Source organism: Bufo bufo, chromosome 3 (assembly GCF_905171765.1).
Source record: "Bufo bufo chromosome 3, aBufBuf1.1, whole genome shotgun sequence".
NCBI classification, from domain to species: Eukaryota; Metazoa; Chordata; class Amphibia; order Anura; family Bufonidae; genus Bufo; species Bufo bufo.
In genome coordinates, this window is record NC_053391.1 from 457,249,747 (window position 1) to 457,272,397 (window position 22,651).

General features: G+C 43.0%; 1 protein-coding gene across 2 annotated transcripts in view; it reads right to left on the bottom strand.

Moving 5' to 3' along the window:
• Nucleotides 1–5,337: 5,337 nt before the first annotated feature.
• PPP2R3B (protein phosphatase 2 regulatory subunit B''beta) overlaps nt 5,338–22,651 on the bottom strand; it is a 93,210-nt gene continuing 75,896 nt past the window's right edge. For both annotated transcript variants that reach the window (XM_040425170.1, XM_040425171.1), the window contains 11 exons: nt 21,354–21,457; nt 18,426–18,528; nt 12,955–13,029; nt 11,960–12,046; nt 8,819–8,972; nt 8,557–8,605; nt 7,316–7,405; nt 7,058–7,233; nt 6,775–6,893; nt 6,582–6,688; nt 5,338–6,237 (listed from right to left, as the gene is read on the bottom strand). In XM_040425170.1, coding sequence (XP_040281104.1) covers nt 6,126–6,237; nt 6,582–6,688; nt 6,775–6,893; nt 7,058–7,233; nt 7,316–7,405; nt 8,557–8,605; nt 8,819–8,972; nt 11,960–12,046; nt 12,955–13,029; nt 18,426–18,528; nt 21,354–21,457 — 1,176 coding nt within the window. In that variant the 3' untranslated portion in view covers nt 5,338–6,125. The remainder of the gene's footprint in view (nt 6,238–6,581; nt 6,689–6,774; nt 6,894–7,057; nt 7,234–7,315; nt 7,406–8,556; nt 8,606–8,818; nt 8,973–11,959; nt 12,047–12,954; nt 13,030–18,425; nt 18,529–21,353; nt 21,458–22,651) is intronic.

A 22,651-nucleotide genomic window follows, 5' to 3' on the forward strand; every position in this document is an offset into this window, starting at 1 on the left:
GTGGGCCATTTATATGGATACACCTTAATAAAATGGGAATGGTTGGTGATATTAACTTCCTGTTTGTGGCACATTAGTATATGCGAGGGGGGAAACTTTTCAAGATGGGTGGTGACCATGGCGGCCATTTTGAAGTCAGCCATTTGGAATCCAACTTTTGTTTTTTCAATAGGAAGAGGGTCATTTGACACATCAAACTTATTGGGAATTTCACAAGAAAAACAATGGTGTGCTTGGTTTTAACGTAACTTTATTCTTTCATGAGTTATTTACAAGTTTCTGACCACTTATAAAATGTGTTCAATGTGCTGCCCATTGTGTTGGATTGTCAATGCAACCCTTTTCTCCCACTCTTCACACACTGATAGCAACACCGAGGGAGAAATGAGTATCCGTAGTTTCAGGTGCTTCACATCTCGTATCATCTGAAGGCAATCGTCTATGCTGTGAAGATACGAGATGTGCAGCACCTGAAACTACGGATACTGGAAGCCTGTGCTAGCATTTCTCCTGCGGTGTTGCTATCAGTGTGTGAAGAGTGGGAGAAGAGGGTTGCATTAACAATCCAACACAATGGGCAGCACATTGAACACATTTTATAAGTGGTCAGAAACTTGTAAATAACTCATGAAAGAATAAAGTTACGTTAAAACCAAGCACACCATTGTTTTTCTTGTGAAATTCCCAATAAGTTTGATGTGTCACATGACCCTCTTCCTATTGAAAAAACAAAAGTTGGATTCAAAATGGCTGACTTCAAAATGGCCGCCATCGTCAATACCCATCTTGAAAAGTTTCCCCCCTCACATATACTAATGTGCCACAAACAGGAAGTTAATATCACCAACCATTCCCATTTTATTAAGGTGTATCCATATAAATGGCCCACCCTGTATTAACAGTTGTCAATCAAATTAAATATTATGAAACGACTGACAGATAATTGAAAATATTTTCAGCCATTTCAAGTGTATGACTTTACTTTCTTAAAAGGGATCTGTCACATATAGTGTCTGATCTGCCGACATGATGTACTGTGAGATATCTATTTTTTTCAGCTCTAAGATCTTCCAGCCACATAATGAACATAAAATCTACTTCTTAAGGCCTCATGCACGCAGCAGCCTCTGTATTTTGGTTTGCCAACCACGCATCTGCAAAATATGGATACCTTCCATGTGCATCTTTCCTCACACCCATGAATAGAAAGGACTATTCTTGTCCACATTACTGACCAGAATAGGACACAATTTGTAACGGCTACACTGATCCACAAAGCAAATAAAAACAAAAAAAAACAAAAACACACTTATGAGTGCATGGCTCTATAGAAATGTATAGGTCAGTGTGCTACCCACAAAAAAAAAAAAAGTGGACAGCACACGGATGAAAAATACAGTCATGTGCATGAGGCCTTAAATGAGACCACTGGTCCTAGAATTGTGTGAAGCACATTTATAGCTCTTACATTTAGAAATACAAAATAATGTAATATATGTATATTTCTGATATTTGCATTTTCATCACAATGGGACACATTTTGTACTGGAATTCATTCTTTGAATAGACAATATATTTTTTAATAAAGCATGTTTTCATTCCACCTAATTTGTGTCACAATTACTGAGTGGTATTATTAAGGTACTCACAAATGTAAAGTTATAACGAATACCTCCTTTTCGGATGTGTCACTTCAGTAAATGGCATTTATCATGTAGAGAAAGTAAATACCCGACACTTACTAATGTATTGTGATTGTTCATATTGCCTCCTTTGCTGGCTGGATTCATTTTTCCATCACATTATACACTGCTCGTTTCCATGGTTACGACCACCCTGCATATTGAGCAGCAGTAGCTGTGCTTGCACACCTACCGGGACCATAGGAGTGCACATAGGCAGTTTTTTTTTCCCTGTATTGTGGAAGCGCGACCACCACTGATGGGTTGCAGGGTGGTCTGTAACCATGGAAACGAGCAGTGTATAATGTGATGGAAAAATTAATAAAATCCAGCAAAGAAGGCAATATGGACAATCACAATACATTAGTAAGTGCCTTGTATTAACTCTCAATCTTTACATAATAAATGCTATTTGCTGAAGTGAGACAACCCCTTTAAAAGTACTTGGATTTCAGAGGAACTAAAAAATAAAAATCTGATAAAAATTCCTGTTTTAAATTCCTGTTAACTCTTACATGTAACGCAACAGATGACTCCGATCCAGGTCATTTGATCCCTCTGATGCCGCAGAGGCACCAGTCGGTACCGAAGCAGACTTCGGATTACTGTTTAGAATGGTTTTCAAGTTGTACATTTGAAGACTGAAGTCTCGTGAGACGTCGGACTTGACAAATTTCAACTCAGTGCAGCCCATCCATTTGAATGCTGTAAGGGACGGGTTTTGATAACCCCAATTAAAGCAAGAGGCTAAAAGCTTCAAATACAGTGAAGCTTTGTTAATGCTGGGGCACCGTCAGAACCGTGCACTAGTCTGTCTCAGTGAGTAGTTTTCTACATCATTTTATGTATGCTAATGTAATATTTGCTACTTAGAAACCCTTTAAAGGGAACCTGTCACCGGGATTGTGTGCACAGAGCTGAGGACATGGGCTGCTAGATGGCCGCTAGCACATCTGCAATACCCAGTCCCCATAGCTCTGTGTGCTTTTATTGTGTAAAAAAAACGATTTGATACATATTCAAATTAACCTGAGATGAGTCCTGTCCCTGACTCATCTCACGTACAGGACACATCTCGGGTTAATTTGCATATGTATCAAATTGGTTTTTATACACAATAAAAGCACACAGAGCTATGGGGACTGGGTATTATGGATGTGCTAGCGGCCATCTAGCAACCATGTCCTCAGCTCTATACCCAAAATCCCGGTGACAGGTTCCCTTTAATGTGGTTGGAATGTGTTCCTTGAGCTTCTGACATGTTCTAGGTTTTGAGTGGTGGAGGTGCAGGTGCTGTAATCTCACTGGGACAGAAGTGCTGAGCAATGTCACGTTATTTGTTAGGCTCTGCTTGACTTTATAGACTTTCTAGGAGTCTGTACTCCACACTCTATTGAAGCCAAGCCGAACAGAAACGAAGGGGTACACCGCTCAGCTAAGTGCTTTCCCATTTCAGTTTAAGGATCAATTGGTGACCCAGCACCCAGAGTGGTCAAAATTTGTAATAAGTCTGTATAACATATCAGAAGATTATTAAAATAAGTAACTTTGTTTGTAATTGTTCATTATGAGAGATGTTTAATAAGTCCACAAGCCTGACTTAGAGTACACAAATATAGCCTTCAGAAGCCTAGCTGAACAGCAAGAAATAGGTGAACTTGCCTTGAAGTTCAAACTATTTTTGTGACAAATGTGACATTGGCCTTTGCTGCTTTTGAGAAAAACAGGCCTCAGGCTCTGGTCACATCACATCTGATTCTTACATCAGATGTATGGCTCAGACAGGAGACTCCAACATATGCCACTGTATAGGCATTCAGTAATAGATGTCACCCATTGGTCCCAAGAAGAAAAAAACAAACAAAAAAAACCCCCTTAGGCATCTGTCACATTTCCGTATTCAGAAAGGTCATCTATGGAAAACCCGTGCATGTTTCACCCATGAAAATCAAGGTTTGGTCCATGTGCCATCTGTATTCCAAGGACACTGCTCAGTTGAAATTTAACTTAAAGGGGTTATCCAAGACTATTAAATGCCCCCCATATGTCCGAGCCCCTTACACTGAATATACTTACCTGGCTCCCCACGCCGCTCATAGTCTGTGTGTGCGGATGAAAACATCCGGTGTCGGGGGAGGAGCAGCCAATGGCAGATGGGGAGGAGCCTCCCTGGCTCATCCCCGTCTGCCATTGGCTGCTCCCCCTTCGCCCCCCGACACCGGATGTTTTCATCCGAGCACAGGGAGAAGCAGCAGTGGCGGCGCGGGGAGCCAGGTAAGTATATTCATTGTGAGGGGCATTTAATAGTCTTGGATAACCCTTTTAAAGAACATCCATCAGTGTGCAGTGAAAAATGGACCAAACGCGGATGCCATCTGTGTTAGGTTAGTGGTTTTTCACTGACCAGTAGACTTCAATGGGTGTGCTTTTTCTGATTGCAGACCAAAGTAGTGCAGATCTCTATGATTTTCTTTTACTTGACTCATGGTCAGTGAGAAACTACTGATATGTGAACAAACACATTAAAATCAGTAAGTATGTGTGCTGTCCATAGACGACACAGAAAGCACACGCCCGTAAAAAGTGGAAATTTGATCAAGGCCTTACCCTTAAAGGTGTTATCCGAGTTATGAAAAAAAATAATATAGCACTGAATATCTGATATATAACTGAGCTAAGCAAGTTTTATGCAAAAAAAAATATATATATTTCCTCATTTCCCTGGTTCTTTTCTGGCCCTTTGTTTACATGCAATAAAAACAATCTCTGCCCCTCCCCCTGCACTGCTAAGGGAGTGGATACAAGTGCTGCCCTGAGTGACATGTCTGCCTGCTGGGAGAATCAGCAGCATGTTGTATATGTAGGACTACAAGTCCCAGCTGTATAATGACACTGCTAAGGGAGTGGATACAAGAGCTGCCCTGAGTGACATGTCTGCCTGCTGGGAGAATCAGCAGCATGTTGTATGTGTAGGACTACAAGTCCCAGCTGTATAATGACACTGCTAAGGGAGTGGATAGAAGAGCTGCCCTGAGTGCTGGGACAAAACAGCAACTTGTAAGTGTAGAACTACAAGTCCCACCTGTACAATGACACTGCTAATACACACAGGATCTTCCCCCTACCTGTAATGCTTTGCAGAACTTCTCTTTCAGCTCCTGTGCCCAGCATTTGTCTCCTTAATGCCTGCAGCTACACAGTAAACATTTCAGCCCTGAGTCTGTGCAGCTGAAGGGGTTAAAAATCCTAGCAGAGAGCAGAGTGAAGGGGGCGTGGCCAGCACAGTGATGTTTCGTTTACAGGCTTGTAAACGACCTTTATCAGAGCAGGGAGAGAGGCTGACATCACAGGTGATGTGACCCTCAGTGACATCTGAGAAAGGAGCCACTGGAGATAAAGTGAGTGATTTGGAAAGCTGTTACATTTGCCCAGTTAGGAACATAGAAAGAACAAAAAAATAACTCTGATAACCCCTTTAAGTTTTTTGTCGTTTGACATAGAAAAGCCTAATAGACTAGGCTTTTCTATGCGGTATTATAAAAAAAATGAAAAAAATACAGAAACACCCGTCAGACAGTAAACGGTCTTATGCTAGTCACACAGACATACAACTCACATGAAAAACCTCATTGTTACAGGCTTTATAACACTGTGTGCAAAATATAGTTTATTTGAAATTACAATATATAAATTCATAAAGTCTTTTAAACATTTCTACACAGCAAATATTTACATATGTAGTTTTATCCAATGCAATAATAAAATAATGAAAGAAAAATGCTGGAATTTACATATATACATTTAAAGGCACTATACCAAATAGTTTTGTTCTCTTTTGGAGAATACAACAAAAGTATTTCATTGATGGGTCCTGTTACAAAATGGAATGTGACAAGAACGACACCAAAGCGAATGGGTTCTATAGGATATGCTGCCTAAGCAAACAGCTCAGCATAGGATCAGCATATGCCGGCACGACTAGAACAAAATGAGAGAGGATTTATCAAAAATAAAAAAAAAAAGACACCTTTCTATCCAAAACGACAGACAGGATTACCAAGATCAGGAGTTCACAGGTCACTGGAAAGCCATAAAGATTTGAGTTCTATACGTGTAATCTTTATTGCTTTCCACATATGTCCTTTGGAACATGCCTTTAAGTATTGGTTAGCATACATGTTGCCCGTTTACAACTCATTAACAAACATGGGGTTTGCACATGTAAATCAGAACGTATTCACATCATTGAAATGCAGGACTCACAACATAGCACAGCAAAATAAATGTGACCAACATCAATAAATAGCTTTTTAGCAATAAATAAATCATCGCTTTGTAAGTCACTGATGATTGTTGCAGTTATTCTATATTACATATATAAAGTGCTGTCCACAGCAAATACACATGGCAGACCAGCTGCTGGGTCCTTCTTTACTGTTCAGTTTATTCAAAGTCATCTTCATAGTCATACTCAATGTCCACTTGTGACTCTTCAGAAGCGAGATCCAAGAAAGCTCTTTTATCCATCTCCAAAGCATTTAATTCAGAGTCACACCTGACATAGAAAAATAGTGATAAAATAGGCCCAACACAGCGTTCACCCTGGAAAACTGGAATGTATCTCTGGGGCAGGGAAGCATAGCCCAAAATATTTTACCAATATATTCTAACATGGTCTTCTAAAGTTCTGTCCTAAATGTCTCAGAATTATTAATACTGCTTAAAAACAAATGAGAAGAGGAAAGGCTTGTAGTCCTAAGGAGTAATGTGGTGTTCTCTCTACCATTACTGGGTTCAATCTTACAAGTACGACTATGTAAATAGCGGATACTCTAATTAAAGGGATTGATAAGACCATACAATACTGCACAGTCCATAATCCAGGTTTTTTCTTCCTACCCATCATTCCATTGTTCTGTGGCGGCCTCTTCAGCTACTAAGATGGCATATTCTTCAGCAGCGTATTTTTCCCAGTCTGAAAGTTCTTGTCCTTCATTTTCTCCAACCTACAGGAGAACAACAATCATTTTTGTCTGGTTAACATCCCAAACCCTTACCTCTTTATACTTGATGCGGACTGTTCATAACTTACCCGCAGTACAGAAAATGGATCCTTTTGTTCATGGTCCAAATACTTGTCAAGATTTATGAAAGTGTCAAAAAACAGATTTGCTTGTTTGCATTTTTTCAAGTCATAGAGTGTAATTTTACCTTTGGAGAAGAGGACATCATGAAGGATACTTAAATGCTGTCAAATACCTCCACATCAACATCATCTTGCACAACCATTCCTACACAAGTGTAATAATTCAACCATAAATGTATAGAAGTTGTCAGAAGTAATGAAAAAGAATTAACATGAACCTGATACATACCATCACTCTGAGGTTTGACAAGATCCAACATTTGACATAGACAGTCCTCAAATGGTAAGGGCTCAATAGCCATGCTCTCCATCTTCTGACATTGTTCTTCATAGAAGTACTCCAACTCATACATTGACAACACTCCATCTCCATCGAGGTCCATACAGCGAAACCAGTACTCGATGCTGAAAGATGGCAAAATCAATAACTCCAAGAAGGACAGACACTTATGTGCACCCAGAAAGCAATGCATCTTGTTGGACTTACCTTGTCCGTGTTTTCTTGTCCTCTTCAGATAACAGAAACCACACAAAGTCTGCATAGCTAATCTTTCCCTCTTTTTGTGCCTTTCGACCACTAGGAGACAGCATAAAACAAACCAGTCAGCATTTACCAAGGAGTAAGATCAACCAACCAGAAAAATAAAGATGAAAAAAAGTCAATAAATCAAATGTGTGAAATACAGGATAACCCATTCATTTGAAGACTGACTTTTCGATATAAATTAGACAAGTTTAAGTATTTGTAGACTAACACACAGTGTATTTGAAAGGGGTATCCCCATGAGAAAACTGCAGTAAGTACGTGCCGGAGATGGCTCGAGTTGCGGAAATGTGTGGATAAGGCTACTTTCACACTGGCGTTTTGGTTTCCGTTTGTGAGATCCGTTCAGGGCTCTCACAAGCGGTCCAAAACGGATCAGTTTTGCCCTAATGCATTCTGAATGGATAAGGATCCGCTCAGAAGGCATCAGTTTGCTTCTGTTCAGTCTCCATTCCGCTTTGGAGACTGACACCAAAACACTGCTTGCAGCGTTTTGGTGTCTGTCTGACGAACCTGAACCAAACGGATCCGTTTTCTATGACACAATCGAAAACGGATCCGTCCTCCATTGACTTTCAATGGTGTTCAAGACAGATCCGTCTTGGCTATGTTACAGATAATACAAATGGATCCGTTCTGAACGGATGCAGACGTTTGTATTATCTGGACGGATCCGTCTGTGCAGATCCATGATGGATCCGCACCAAACGCGAGTGTGAAAGTAGCCTTAGCGATAACTTTTTATAACGGGAAAACCTTTTGAGGATTTTACATGATAAACTGGATTTAAATAGTGACAATATAGTGGAATTGCATTTTTCGTTGCAATTTGACCTCACAAAGAATTTAGCATTTTCCAATACAAAATATGGTTAATTAAATGGGGCCATTAAAACATAGAACTTGTCCTGCAAATGCAAAAAATAAGTCCTCACATGGGTATGTGAATGGAAAAGTAAAAACATTATGGATCGTGGAAGGTGGTGGATGAAAAAACCAAAAAATGCAAAAAATGCAAAAAAACGAAAATAGGTGCCAAGGAGTTAAAAATCAATTATGTGCACAGACTTTGAACATTGCTGGCGCTTACACCATTTCAACCAATATATTAAAGCAGGCACAATGATATGTAAAAGCCACAGTAAAATGTTCAGTAGAGATAAGGAACGGAATAATATACTGACCGTGTTACTGCTCCAGAGAAGATTCTTTCAATAATTCTACTTGATATTGCTGTGGTTAAAATAAAATAAAAACAAACTACTGATTAGTACAACAGCATTGCTTTATAACAAACCCTGCAAATGCCACATGTCTCCCAATCCACTGTACATTGTAGCAGGGACAACAAACCTAATATTATGAAGGTTTTTGGGAGATCTTACACAGGACTCGTCCCCTTTTCTATACATACACAAAAAAACAGAAAAGAAAAGATTACTTTACCATGGTCGTTGTGTTTGGACAGGTCCTGCTCATCAACGTACAAGTCATGGTCAACATCCAGCTCCCAGAACTTGCAGTAGATGACATAAAAATGCTCATATGAAAAATAGTCCGTTGACTGATTGATGTCTTCCTCTTCCAGAAGTGCCACATGCTGAAAAGATAAAGGAGTGAATGACAATTAATGAATGGAAAAAGCGTCTGGAACAGAAGTCATTCCTGATTTTATATCCGCCATCGGACTGTATAACAGACCACATACTTGGTCAAAGTCTTTGTTACTTTATAACTTGGGCTTCTTTCACATCTGAGTTTTTAATTCAAGTTTTGAGATCCAGCAGTGGATCTCAAAACCTAAATTAAAAAGGCTCCATTTTGGCCAGATGCGGTTGTGTTAAGTCAAAAATGAAAAAAAAAAAAAAAAAACGGATCAGGCACCATAGACTTAGACTACTTTCACACTAGCGTTAATATTTTCCGGTATTGAGATCAGTCATGGGGTCTCAATACCGGAAAAAACACGCTTCCGTTTAGTCCCTATTCAATGTCAATGGGGACAAAATGTAACTGAACGGAGTGCTCCAAAATGCATTCCGTTCATTTTGGTTGCATTCCCATACCGGAGAGCAAACCGCAGAATGCTGCGGGTTGCTTTCCGTCCTGGGATGCGGAGCAAGACGGTTTCGCCATGACCCAGAATACAAGTCAATGGGAACGGATCAGTTTTCTCTGACACAATAGAAAACGGATCCGTCCCCATTGACTTGCATTGTGGCTCCGCATCCTAGGACGGAAAGCAAATCCCGCAGCATGCCTCGGTTTGCTCTCCGGTATGGGAACGGAACAAAACGCATTTTAGAGCACTCCGTTCAGTTACGTTTTGTCCCCATTGACAATGAATGGGGACAAAACGGAAGCGTTTTTTTTTCCAGTATTGAGACCCTATGATGGATCTCAATACCAGAAAATATTAACGCTAGTGTGAAAGTAGCCTTAGGGTACTTTCACACTAGCGTTATTCTTTTCCAGTATTGAAATCCGGTAAAGGGGCTCAATACCCCAAAAAAACGCATTAGTTTTGTCCCCATGCATTCTGAATGGAAAGCATCTTCCGTTCCGCCCCTTGTATGGTATTTCACCGGACAAAATACTGCTGCTTGCTGCGGTATTTTTTCCGGCCAAAATCCCGGAACACTACCGCACTTGCCGGCATTAATTTCCATAGAGATGTATTAATGCCAGGTCTGGTACCAAGTATTCTGGAAATTACCGCATTGCCGGTTCTGGTATTCCAGTGTGCGCATGCGCCGGGACATAGGAGCTATTTTCGCTTTTGATCTTTGAAAAAAATTTAATACCGGATCGGTTATTCCGAATGATACTGGATGAGACGGACTCTATATATCACCGGATCCGTCTGCATACGGTTTGCCGGATCCGGCAGGCAGTTCCATTGCCAGAACTGCCTGCCAGATCCGAACAACGCTAGTGTGAAAGTATTGATTTTCCTGCCTGATCAGGTTCGTTCAGTTCTACAAACCAGACAGACACAAACCGCAGGCAGTTCCGTTGCTAGAACTGCCTGCCGTATTCGGAAATCCGTATGCAAACGGATATAATTTTTTCCAGATCCGGATCTGTCTGACAAATGCATTGCAATACCGGATCAGTCTCTCCGGTGTCATCCGGAAAAATAGATCCGATATTTATCTTTTTCACAGATTTAAAGGTCTGCGCATGTGCAGACTGGGAAACCAGATCCGTTTTTCCAAAACACTTGGTACCGGATCCGGCATTAATACATTTCAATAGAAATTAATGCCGGATCCGGCAAGTGTTCCGGAATTTTGGCTGGAGAAAATACCACAGCATGCTGCGGTATTTTCTCCAGCCAAATACCGTAAAAGGGACTGAACTGAAGAGATCCTGATGCATACTGAACAGATTGCTCTCCATTCAGAATGCATTGGGATAAAACTGATGCGTTTTTTCCGGTATTGAGCCCCTAGGACGGAACTCAATACCGGAAAACTTTAACGCTAGTGTGAAAGTACCCTTAAAAACACAGATGTGAAAGTAGCTTTAAGAAGGGGTTGTCTGCTATTTTTATATTGATGACCTATCCTCAGGACATCAATATAAGTTCGGTGGGGGGTGCATCTCCCAGCATCCCCACCGATCAGCCGTTTGAACAGAAAGAACAGAGGGGAGCCGTCCCATAGAAGTGAAAGGGGACGGCATAGTTGTAATTACACCAGTTCACTGCTGCGGTTGTGGCGACGACCAGGTTAACAGTAAAGAGAAGGCTGCGCTCGTACGAGCACTGCTTTCTCTTCAATAAGCTAATAGGTGGGAGCGCCAGGAGGCCATTTGCCCGCTGATCTGATCCTGAGGATAGGTAATTAATGGGAGAAAAATATATAAAAAAATAAAAAAAAAGCAGGCAACCAAGTTCAAGGAATGTATGTCTGGTATTGTAGTTTAGCCCGATTCAAGTGAAAGTCACTGAGCTGCAAAGCCAGACATAGCCATGCTCAAGGAGGAAAGCAAAAGGCAGACCGATTCCTATTCCCTGAAAACCCCTTTTTAGGATGTTACCTTGTAGCTCTGGAACTACACAGCTCTGTCCATTGTGTAGTGGATAGAACTGGTAACTGCAGAACTTCTCCCATTGAAGTGAATAGGAGCAGCACTGCAGTAACCACTCGGGGACAACCCCTATAGGAATAAGGCAATATGTACAAGTACTTCACCCGAAGACCATTTACACACAAACACCTGATCAGCAAAAATAGATCCGCGCCATATCACACATTATTCAAGCAGAATAAACCTGCACGTGTCCCCAAAGATACTTGGAAGTGCTTCAGGAAATAATTCTGTACTATAAGGGTAGGGTCACAGGGGCCATCACTTATCTGAATAATATTGCCAGAAAACAGCCATTTACAAGTAAAAATACGTGGCCACTTAATTGAAAACCACGGCCACATGCCGCAGCTGTTTTCGGTCACATCACAGTGGTGTCAGTGTTGCCCCATGTAGCCCTATCCAAGGACACACTGAGGAGCATTCATATTAACCCCGTACAAGCTGTACAGAGGTGATCCCTTCTACATCAGTAGGTCATAGTATACTCACCTGCAGAAAGTTGCTTTTCCTGAGCTCTGAACATGTGATTCGACCAGACCACGACCGGTTTACAATGTAGAATATCCTCTGAACTACCTAGGATCACATAAAAAGATATTCTGCAGCACAGAATTGCTCCAATTGACTCCAAGAACATCTCTATAATTGCGGTGAAAAGCACTGAACCCCCGGATGGTAACCATGTAAATCCCCTTCCTACGAGAACAGATCCTGCATAGCTGTTCTCATAGCCGACTCAAATATGGAGGAAGCCATAGAGAGCAGAAGTACCATCGGGTTTACAGTCATCAACAACATCAGGCTATAAGGGTTCAGCCATATTCCCAACAGATCAGACTTGTTCTATACACATCCGATTTGCTGCATATTACCTATTTTTATTTCTTTTTATAACCAAGACTAATTTCACATTCACGTTAGACATCTGACAGGGGAGCTACACGACACCCGCTGGCATTTTCACTATAATGGGGACTGGAGGAGATCTGGCTGGAACTAGCCAACGTGCTGCGAATCAGCCAGACAAAAACCGCTGCGAGGCTGTCAGATCTAAAAATCGCTAACCAACACGCAAATTAGCCGAACCAGCACTTCCCCTCATCAGCAAAGAGCAGGGCACAGGTTGGCTGAGGAAGATGCTTTTTATACAGGTCAGGGAGAGGGGTACTGGCTCTTAATGAAGAAACTCCGTGGTGTAGGAAAACTTACACGTAATGCTCGATGGGAAAAAAATACGCAAACTGGTTAACATGAATACATTTACATGCTCTTTTCCCCATTAAAAATGTGTCTCTTCAATGACAGCATCTCTTGAACTAACAAAAGAAAGGGTTTGCCGAGTCAAAGAAAGTCTTTGGGAAAGAATCATTTTCAGTGGATGACCACACTGCCATGGGTGTTTCCGCTGAGAAAACCTGTTTATGGCTTTGAAACTAGACTCTTCCTCCGTTTGTAGTACTAGTACTCATGGAAAAGCTACTTACTGTGGTAATGTACCGGGAATGAAATTCTGAGGCTTCTCGCAAAAACGTTAAGTGAGGATGAGTGTTCACCACATCCTGTAGGAAAGAGATGAAACATAACATTAACAAACAAGAAAGCCATACTTATCTCCTCTACCGAGTGCTGGCCAGCCTAACAAGGTTTTACGGGAGTATAATATTGACCAGTGGGGGTCAGACTCTGAAGAAGTCACAGTGCTCTGATGAGTGCACCGGCCTCCTCACAACATACCAAGCACAGTGCCGTACATTGTAATGTGGCTGTGCTTGGTATGGGAGCCCAAGCCCCTTCACTTGAATGGGACTGAACTACACATATGTAGGTCAAGGGAATGATGAACATGACATTAAAATAGCTGATTGGTGGGAATGGCAGAGTCAGACCTCTGCCGATCTGATATGATCTATATACGGAGGACAGGTCATTAATAATGAATATTATATATATTATATATAAATATATATATATATATATATCCCCAACTATATCGAGAACAGAGCGGGGAGCGCTGTGGCTGGAGGAACCCAGATTTTCCGGGGTCCGTCTGTCCACCAAGCGCTAATCCCCGCCTCTCCCATAGTGAATAGGAGCGTACCGCACATGCGTGGCCTATGCTCTCATTAATTTCTATGAGGCTGACGGAAATAGCCGAGCCAGGGCTCGGCTATTTTTGGCGGCCCCATAGAAATGAATGGAGGGCGGCTGCGCATGCGCAGTGCGCCCTCCTTCACTTTCGGGGCTCCATTCTCGATATAGGTGCGGGTCCCAGCGGTGGGACCTGCACCTATTAGACAATGGGGGCATATCCTAGTGATATGCCCCCATTGTCTGAGATGGGGAAACCCCTTTAAAGAGGACTCACCCCTTAATAAAATCTGTTTGCAAAGTGCCTCACATTTTATGTAATTTGAAATACTTGACATAAGGGATAAGTTGTTGTCGTCATGTGACAACCTCTTTCAAGGCTGTCAGAAGGTAGGTCCTATATTTGTAGGACATCTGCTCTATTTAGTTCTCAATAGAGATTCATTATATCCAGGGACAGCAATACTCTTATACATCAATCAGCCATCATGTTAAAACCACCCGACTAATATCATATAGATCTCCTTCACAGTGCCAAACGAGATCTGACCCATCGAGACAAGGACTCCACAAGACCTCTGAAAGTGTCCTACGATATCTGGCACCAAGACATTATTAACAGATCCTTTAAAGACGTATTCCAGTTATGTTGTGTTATCCCCCTACCCACAGGATAGGGGATAACTATTAGACTGCTGGGACCCCCCACAGATCACGAGAACTGGGCACATGTAGAGCGTGGAACACCCTGAAATGAACAGTGTTGTGGTCTGCAACAATATCAGGAGACTCCACTTGGTGCAATTGTTTTAGGTGGAGACTCATTTAGCCATCTTTGCACACAGGTAAAGCAAGTGGGGATAGGCAACAATGTGTTACAGTGTGACATCTATATAGACTCCACTGCCTATATAAGGCTACTTTCACACTTGCGTTTTTCTTTTCCGGCATAGAGTTCCGTCACAGGGGCTCTATACCGGAAAATAACTGATCAGGCATATCCCCATGCACTCTGAATGGAGAGTAATCCGTTCAGTTTGCATCAGGATGTCTTCAGTTCAGTCGTTTTGACTGATCAGGCAAAAGAGAAAACCGTAGCATATTACGGTTTTATCTCCGGCAAAAAAAACTGAAGACTTGCCTGAATGCCGGATCCGGCATTTTTTTCCATAGGAATGTATTAGTGCCGGATCCGGCATTCAAAATACCGGAATGCCGGATCCGTCCTTCCGGTCTGCGCATGCGCAGACCTTTAAAAATGAAAAAAAAAAAAAAAAACTGATCCGTTTTGCCTGATGACACCGGAAAAACGGATCCGGTATTGCAATGCATTTTTCTGACTGATCAGGCATTTTTCTGACTGATCAGGATCCTGATCAGTCTGAAAAATGCCTGATCAGTCAGAAAAAATGACATCCGTTTGCATACAGTTTGCCTGATCAGGCAGTCAGTTCAGGCAACGGAACTGCCTGCCGGAATCAAACAACGCAAGTGTGAAAGTACCCTAAGACATCTTTACCTACTAGTGTACAATGTATGCCTAGTGCATGTTTTCAAATATATCAGATTTTTGGTAAATTGCATTTAGTATCCATAAATATGATTTAATACACTGCTCAAAAAAATAAACGGAACACACAAATAACACATCCTAGATCTGAATTAATTAAATATTCTTCTGAAATACTTTGTTCTTTACATAGTTGAATGTGCTGACAACAAAATCACACAAAAATAAATAAATGGAAATCAAATTTTTCAACCCATGGAGGTCTGGATTTGGAGTCACACTCAAAATTAAAGTGGAAAAACACACTACAGGCTGATCCAACTTTGATGTAATGTCCTTAAAACAAGTCAAAATGAGGCTCAGTAGTGTGTGTGGCCTCCACGTGCCTGTATGACCTCCCTACAACGCCTGTGCATGCTCCTGATGAGGTGGCGGACGGTCTCCTGAGGGATCTCCTCCCAGACCTGGACTAAAGCATCTGCCAACTCCTGGACAGTCTGTGGTGCAACGTGACGTTGGTGGATAGAGCGAGACATGATGTCCCAGATGTGCTCAATTGGATTCAGGTCTGGGGAATGGGTGGGCTAGTCCATAGCATCAATGCCTTCGTCTTGCAGGAACTGCTGACACACTTCAGCCACATGAGGTCTAGCATTGTCTTGCATTAGGAGGAACCCAGGGCCAACCGCACCAGCATATGGTCTCACAAGGGGTCTGAGCATCTCATCTCAGTACCTAATGGCAGTCAGGCTACCTCTGGTGAGCACATGGAGGGCTGTGCGGCCCTCCAAAGAAATGCCACCCCACACCATTACTGACCCAATGCCAAACCGGTCATGCTGGAGGATGTTGCAGGCAGCAGAACGTTCTCCACGGCGTCTCAAGACTCTGTCACATGTTCTCAGTGTGAACCTGCTTTCATCTGTGAAGAACACAGGGCGCCAGTGGCAAATTTGCCAATCTTGGTGTTCTCTGGCAAATGCCAAACGTCCTGCACGGTGTTGGGCTGTAAGCACAACCCCCACCTGTGGACATCGGGCCCTCATATCACCCTCATGGAGTCTGTTTCTGACCGTTTGAGCAGACACATGCACATTTGTGGCCTGCTGGAGGTCATTTTGCAGGGCTCTGGCAGTGCTCCTCCTGTTCCTCCTTGCACAAAGGCGGAGGTAGCGGTCCTGCTGCTGGGTTGTTGCCCTCCTACGGCATCCTCCACGTCTCCTGATGTACTGGCCTGTCTCCTGGTAGCGCCTCCATGCTCTGGACACTACGCTGACAGACAGGGCAAACCTTCTTGCCACAGCTCGCATTGATGTGCCATCCTGGATAAGCTGCACTACCTGAGCCACTTGTGTGGGTTGTAGACTCCGTCTCATGCTACCACTAGAGTGAAAGCACCGCCAGCATTCAAAAGTAACCAAAACATCAGCCAGGAAGCATAGGAACTGAGAAGTGGTCTGTAGTCACCACCTGCAGAACCACTCCTTTATTGGGGGTGTCTTGCTAATTGCCTATAATTTCCACCTGTTGTCTATCCCATTTGCACAACAGCATGTGAAATTGATTGTCACTCAGTGTTGCTTCCTAAGTGGACAGTTTGATTTCACAGAAGTGTGATTGACTTGGAGTTACATTGTGTTGTTTAAGTGTTCCCTTTATTTTTTTGAGCAGTGTAGGTTAGTAGTTTGATCAGACTAATATTGTACATCTTCTGCTGTGGTAATTTTTCTATCAGGCTATGCTGCCTATATGGGTGTAGCTTTTGGTGACGTTGGCTTTATCATTGGCATATCTCATTTTTCAAGTTCTGTACTTGTGCATTTGATAAGGACACTATTTTGACACTATAAACTGTTGATTGGCTCTCACTTTATAAGTTCACATTGAGTGCTACGCATTTCATTAACATACATGAATATAAATATACTCACTCTTATGGACTTTCTGTACACAATAGGTTTATAAATACGAATGGTGTTTTTTTGCCCGATTACAATTTTTTTTGTCTGCAAGAATGTTTACATAGGTGGTGCCTCTAAGAGTAACATTTACATGAATGCCAGGACCCAAGGCTTCCCAGCAAAACATTGTCCAAAGTATCAGCTTCCCATCAGATGTCATCTCTTCCTCAAACACAAACAACCTTCGACATGATGTAAAAGAAAATGTGATTCAACAGACCAAGGCAGCTCCTCCCACTGCTCCATGGTCCATTGTAGGCACTTTTGGTGGTGGACAGGGGTCAGCATAGGCTATCATAGGCAGCAATTTGTGCTACAGAAGCTCTTCTGTGGGATTGGACTATACAGGCTAGCCTTCGTTCCCTATGTGCCTCTATGGTCTTGGACGCACACGACCCTATTGCTCATTCCTTGGATGACTGTTGGTAAGTACTAACCACTGTATACCAAAACCATCCCACAAGATGATCTGACAGTCGTCTAGTAATCATGATTTGGCCCTTGTCAAAGTTGCTCAGATCATTACACTTGTCCATTTCTTGCTTTCAACAATTAACTTAACAAGGACCGACTGTTCACTAGCCGTCTAATATATTCCACACCTTGACAGACGTCATTGTTGTCATGTTGTTCAGTTCACCAGTCAGTGGGTTTAGGCTGGGCATCCACAGGGCAGCTGCTGCAACCTCAACTATTCACAGCCACCATGGGGCCATGAAGTTGAAGGCAACACCTTTGTTAACCTGCACAATCGTGCCCTGGCCTCCACAGGTGGATGGGGTAGCAGCCACCCTGTGGAAACGCAGTCTTAAAGGGGTTCTCCAGACTTTACCTAAATTCTGTGCACCTTACCTGTGGAACAAACAGTTTCAGGAGTACTTGCGCTTCCATCACGTTGCCAATTCCACAATCTCAGCTTTGACCAAGTGAGGACTGGCTGCAGACTCATCTTCCAAAGTCCCAACCGGCTGTGGACGTTTTGTCCTGTTCAGCTGCATGCATGTACAATATGAACAGGAAGAAACAGGCGCATATCTAGTCAGGACTCAACAGAAGAGCCAGCAGCCAGTTGACTGGACACATCATGGCAGAGATTGTGAAACTTGTGGCATGACGGAAGGGTAAGTACTGCTGAAACTTCCTGATATACAGAATTTAGGCAACACCTTGAGAACTCCTTCAATGTAAGGGCCAATTGGTGTAGACTGACAAGCTAACTAGGTTACCATTTATAAGTGACCAGTATAATAGATTAACCAGAAACACTGTATATATGTGCTTCTGCTCATTTATCACCATCCAGAAACCCTTAGCAGAACGTTGGATAGTTCATGTCACATGTACAGTGAAAGACAACATGCAAAAGGGTCCCTAAAGAGTAAAACAAAGTGCTTACTTGTAAAAAAGGTATTAAATCTTCCTGTTCCAAATACGCACAGCCTGGCTTTGCTAATAGCTGTACAAACTTTGCAGCATCATCATGGCAAGTCTGTAAAACCCTGAAATACACAAAGAGAAGTGATTAGTCAGCAGAAGCCCTGAAAGTGGTAGTTAAACATTGATGGCCTATGTAAAGGTCATTGTGTGTATGGGTGGGGGATGACCCCTGGCAATCATCAAAACTAGGCACAGTTGCAGCGCCTGGATATCATCCCCCTGATCACCCATCAATGTTTGCGCCTGGGAAAACCCCCTCAATTGATAACTGAGGTATATAATGTACTTAAAGTGACCCTCTGGTTCAAGAAAAAAAGAAAATTCACACTAACTGGGAAACAGAACATTAACCTTGTGTCCTCCTTTACATCTTTTCAGCTGCAGATCCGTCGCATTACGGGGATCCTCTTCTGTCACACAAGATGGCCGCACCTCTTCTCAGACTACCCGATGTTAACTGTGCTGCTCATGTGAGCACTGCTGGACAGTCAGAAAGTCTCGGACAACTGATGCAGAATGTAATCAGGTAGTCTGAGAAGTGATGTGGCCATATTTGATGACAGACCAGGCATGCAGCTGAAAAGGAGGTCACCATGTAAGGGATCTTTCACACCAGCGGATGCCGTGCGGGTCATCCGCTGCGTGAAAGAGAGAGCCAAGCCCTGCTCCGGACAGCAGAGACACGGAGCATTAACACGATTGATAATGCTCCGTGCCGCTCTGATCTTTTTACTACAAAATCACGGTGACAACTTTATCTCACTGCGATTTTGTAGTAAAAAGATCACAGAGCGACACGGAGCATTATCAATCATGTTAATGGGAACCAGTCATCAACTTTATGCTGCCCATACTAACGGCAGAATAAAGTAGAGACAGGTGGGTTTATTTCAGCGGTCTGTCATTTATAAGTAAGTGGTTGCTGAAAACCAGCATCATAATCATTGCAGACTGGGCCTTAAAAAGAGTCACGGCCACCTGAGAAGAGTCATGGTTATTCGTGATCATCTGTTCTCCCTGCCCACCTGCTGGTCTTCTACCTAGTTGTCTCCCTTTCTTTCTAGGAGAGAACTGCCAATCATCAGCAGATGGGCGAGATGGTAGGAGATTATAATAACCATGACTCTTCTCAGGCAGATTTGACTCTTTACAAGGCCCAGTCTGCAATGATTATGATGCTGGTTCTCGGCAACCAGTGACTTTTAGCTGATGAGTGACACACCGTTGAGACCAGTATTTCTGTCACTAATGTATGCTGCCCTCAGTGAGGTCAGCATAAAGTGGATGACAGGTTCCCTGCTCTGTGTCTCTGCTGTCCAGAGCGGGGCTTGGCTCTCTTTCACGCAGTGGACTACCCGCACGGCATCCGCTCGTGTGAAAGAGCCCTAAGTGTTCTGTTTGTTCTCCAGTTAATGTGCATTATTTTTCTAGAACCGGAGGGTTGCTTTAAAAAGGTAAGAGCTTCCTAAAGGTGGTTAAAGATTTAGAGCTCCTTTCATTAGCAGAGCACATGTTCTACCTGAAGATGTCTGGGATGGCTTCTCGTAGCATGCTTGTTTCCTATAATGTGTGTACACTTTGTTCTGCGTCACAGGCATTTTATATTTATTATCCATATATCCATCCAGAATTTCTGGTTAAAATGGGCTTTAATATCAATTGAGGAAAAATAAATAAAAAATACAGATGGAAAAAGTCCTGAGTAAATTAACACGAGGGAAGTGGAAGTCCTGAAAACAAGGTCACTATATGGGCTTCTCCAAGCTAAGCAACAGTTTAGGCCAGGATCACACTTGGATTGGATCCAATAAGGAAGATAAATAAAAGGATTCCTTTAAACCCCCTTGCCTGTTTAATTCGATTCCATAATAGGGAACCCAAAGATGGAGACCTCAGATTTGCTCTGTCAGATGAATGTAAGGCCTCTTTCACACTTGCGTTGTCCAGATCCGTCGTGCACTCCATTTGCCGGAGGTGCCCGCCGGATCCGTAACACCGCAAGTGAACTGAAAGCATTTGAAGACTGATCCGTCTTCAAAATGCGTTCAGTGTTACTATGGCAGCCAGGACGCTATTTAAGTCCTGGTTGCCATAGTAGTAGTGGGGAGCGGGGGAGCAGTATACTTACAGTCCGTGCGGCTCCCGGGGCGCTCCAGAATGACGTCAGAGCGCCCCATGCGCATGGATGACGTGATCCATGCGTGGGGCGCCCTGACGTCACTCTGAAGCGCCCTGGGAGCCGCACGGACGGTAAGTATACTGCTCCCCCGCTCCCCACTACACTTTACCATGGCAAACAGGACTTTAGCGTCCCGGCAGCCATGGTAACCATTCAGAAAAAGCTAAACGTCGGATCCGGTAATGCGCCGAAACGACGTTTAGCTTAAGGCCGGATCCGGATTAATGCCTTTCAATGGGCATTAATTCCGGATCCGGCATTGCGGCAAGTGTTCAGGATTTTTGACCGTAGCAAAAAGCGCAGCATGTTGCAGTATTTTCTCCGGCCAAAAAACGTTCCGTTCCGGAACTGAAGGCATCCTGATGCATCCTGAACGGATTTCTCTCCATTCAGAATGCATTGGGATAATCCTGATCAGGATTCTTCTGGCATAGAGCCCCGACGACGGAACTCTATGCCGGAACAGAACAACGCAAGTGTGAAAGAGCCCTAAAGCATTGCTTCTAGAGGAGAAACTTTACATCTGGCCCGGCTTAGAGCACTATACGAAGGTAAAAGGAACTACAGTGGACTCCTTGTGCTACTGTACAGCCTCCTGCACATAGCTCTGCTGTGGGAATTAAATCAGCATCCTTAGGCCTAAGGGAGACAAGATCTTCAGTTTCCTAGTTAGTCTATTACGTGCAAACTGTGAAAAGTCATACTTACTTTCTCCACATGGCCACAAACTTGTGAACAGACACGTATCTGGTCCTGTCCCCACCAGCTGCATAAAACAATGGTGCTTTCCAGTAAAGCGGGCATTCACAAGCCTTAGGATACAAAATATATATATATGCATGCTGTAAGAGGTATTCCCATAGGCAATAAAACTCTGCACCAACAATGTACATTCATAGCTGGCACATGAACGCTGCATTTGAACTCTGGTGAGTGGGGATATCAAGGCACGCACCAGTAAAAATCCCTCGTCTTTAAATGGGATTTAAGCAGGAACCTGAATGAAGGCATTAGCCATTTGACTAGTACAACTCAGCATGTGGGAGCAGCAAGTTCTCCAGGCTGAGACAAACATTAGCAGATGGCCATATATAGCCTGGTGGAAATGTGTAATACAAGGTAATGACAGAAGACAGGCCAGAGCGAGCTCCGAGATTCTCCGATTAATCACATGGGCAGCCTTAGTGTCCCAGTAGGGAATTCTGGCACACACAGCAACAAAGTTAAACAATCTGCATGAAGATACAAACAAAGGGATCTCCAACACTAGAGGTCCAGCTGAAAAACAGCGCCGCGCAGGAAAGTAAGATGTACAAGAAAACATGGGTTAGTATGAAAGCGGTCTCGACAACGCCTGTACAGGCCATTTTACTCTCTAAAAGAAGTCGTCTACACACAAGACTTTCCCTGCTATTACACAGCACACTGAGGCCTCGTTCACATTTCCGTTTTTCCACCGACGTGCGCTGTCCGCATTTTCTGTGGACAGCACACGTACCCATTGATTTAAATGTGTGTGTTCACATTTCAATATTTTTTTTTTTACTGAATGCGGGTCAGTAAAAAATAAATTAAAAAATCACAGGGACATGCACTACTTTGATCCGTGAGGCGGACCAAGCACGCCCATTGAAGTCTATGGGTGCGTGAAAATCACTGACACACATCCGTGTTGTGTCTGTCATGTCCGTTTTCCACTGAAGACTGATAGGAGATTCTTTGGAAATCAATTTTCAGCTCAGCAACGTCAGTGAATTACGGATGACACACAGATTGTAAAACCAGACACACGGACATCGTACGCTTTTTTTTTCACAGACTTGACACGGACATGGGAACGAGGCTTGAAGGTCTCAGGCAATACTGCTAGTGTCTGGAATATCAAATAGCAAAGCTCTGTACAGTAAGGAGTTATGTTATTTGTAAGAAAGCTGCTGATTGGTCGGTTTGTGTTGGCTGTGGAAGGAGAAGCGCGTTCACACCACCGCTATTTATTTCTGTTATAA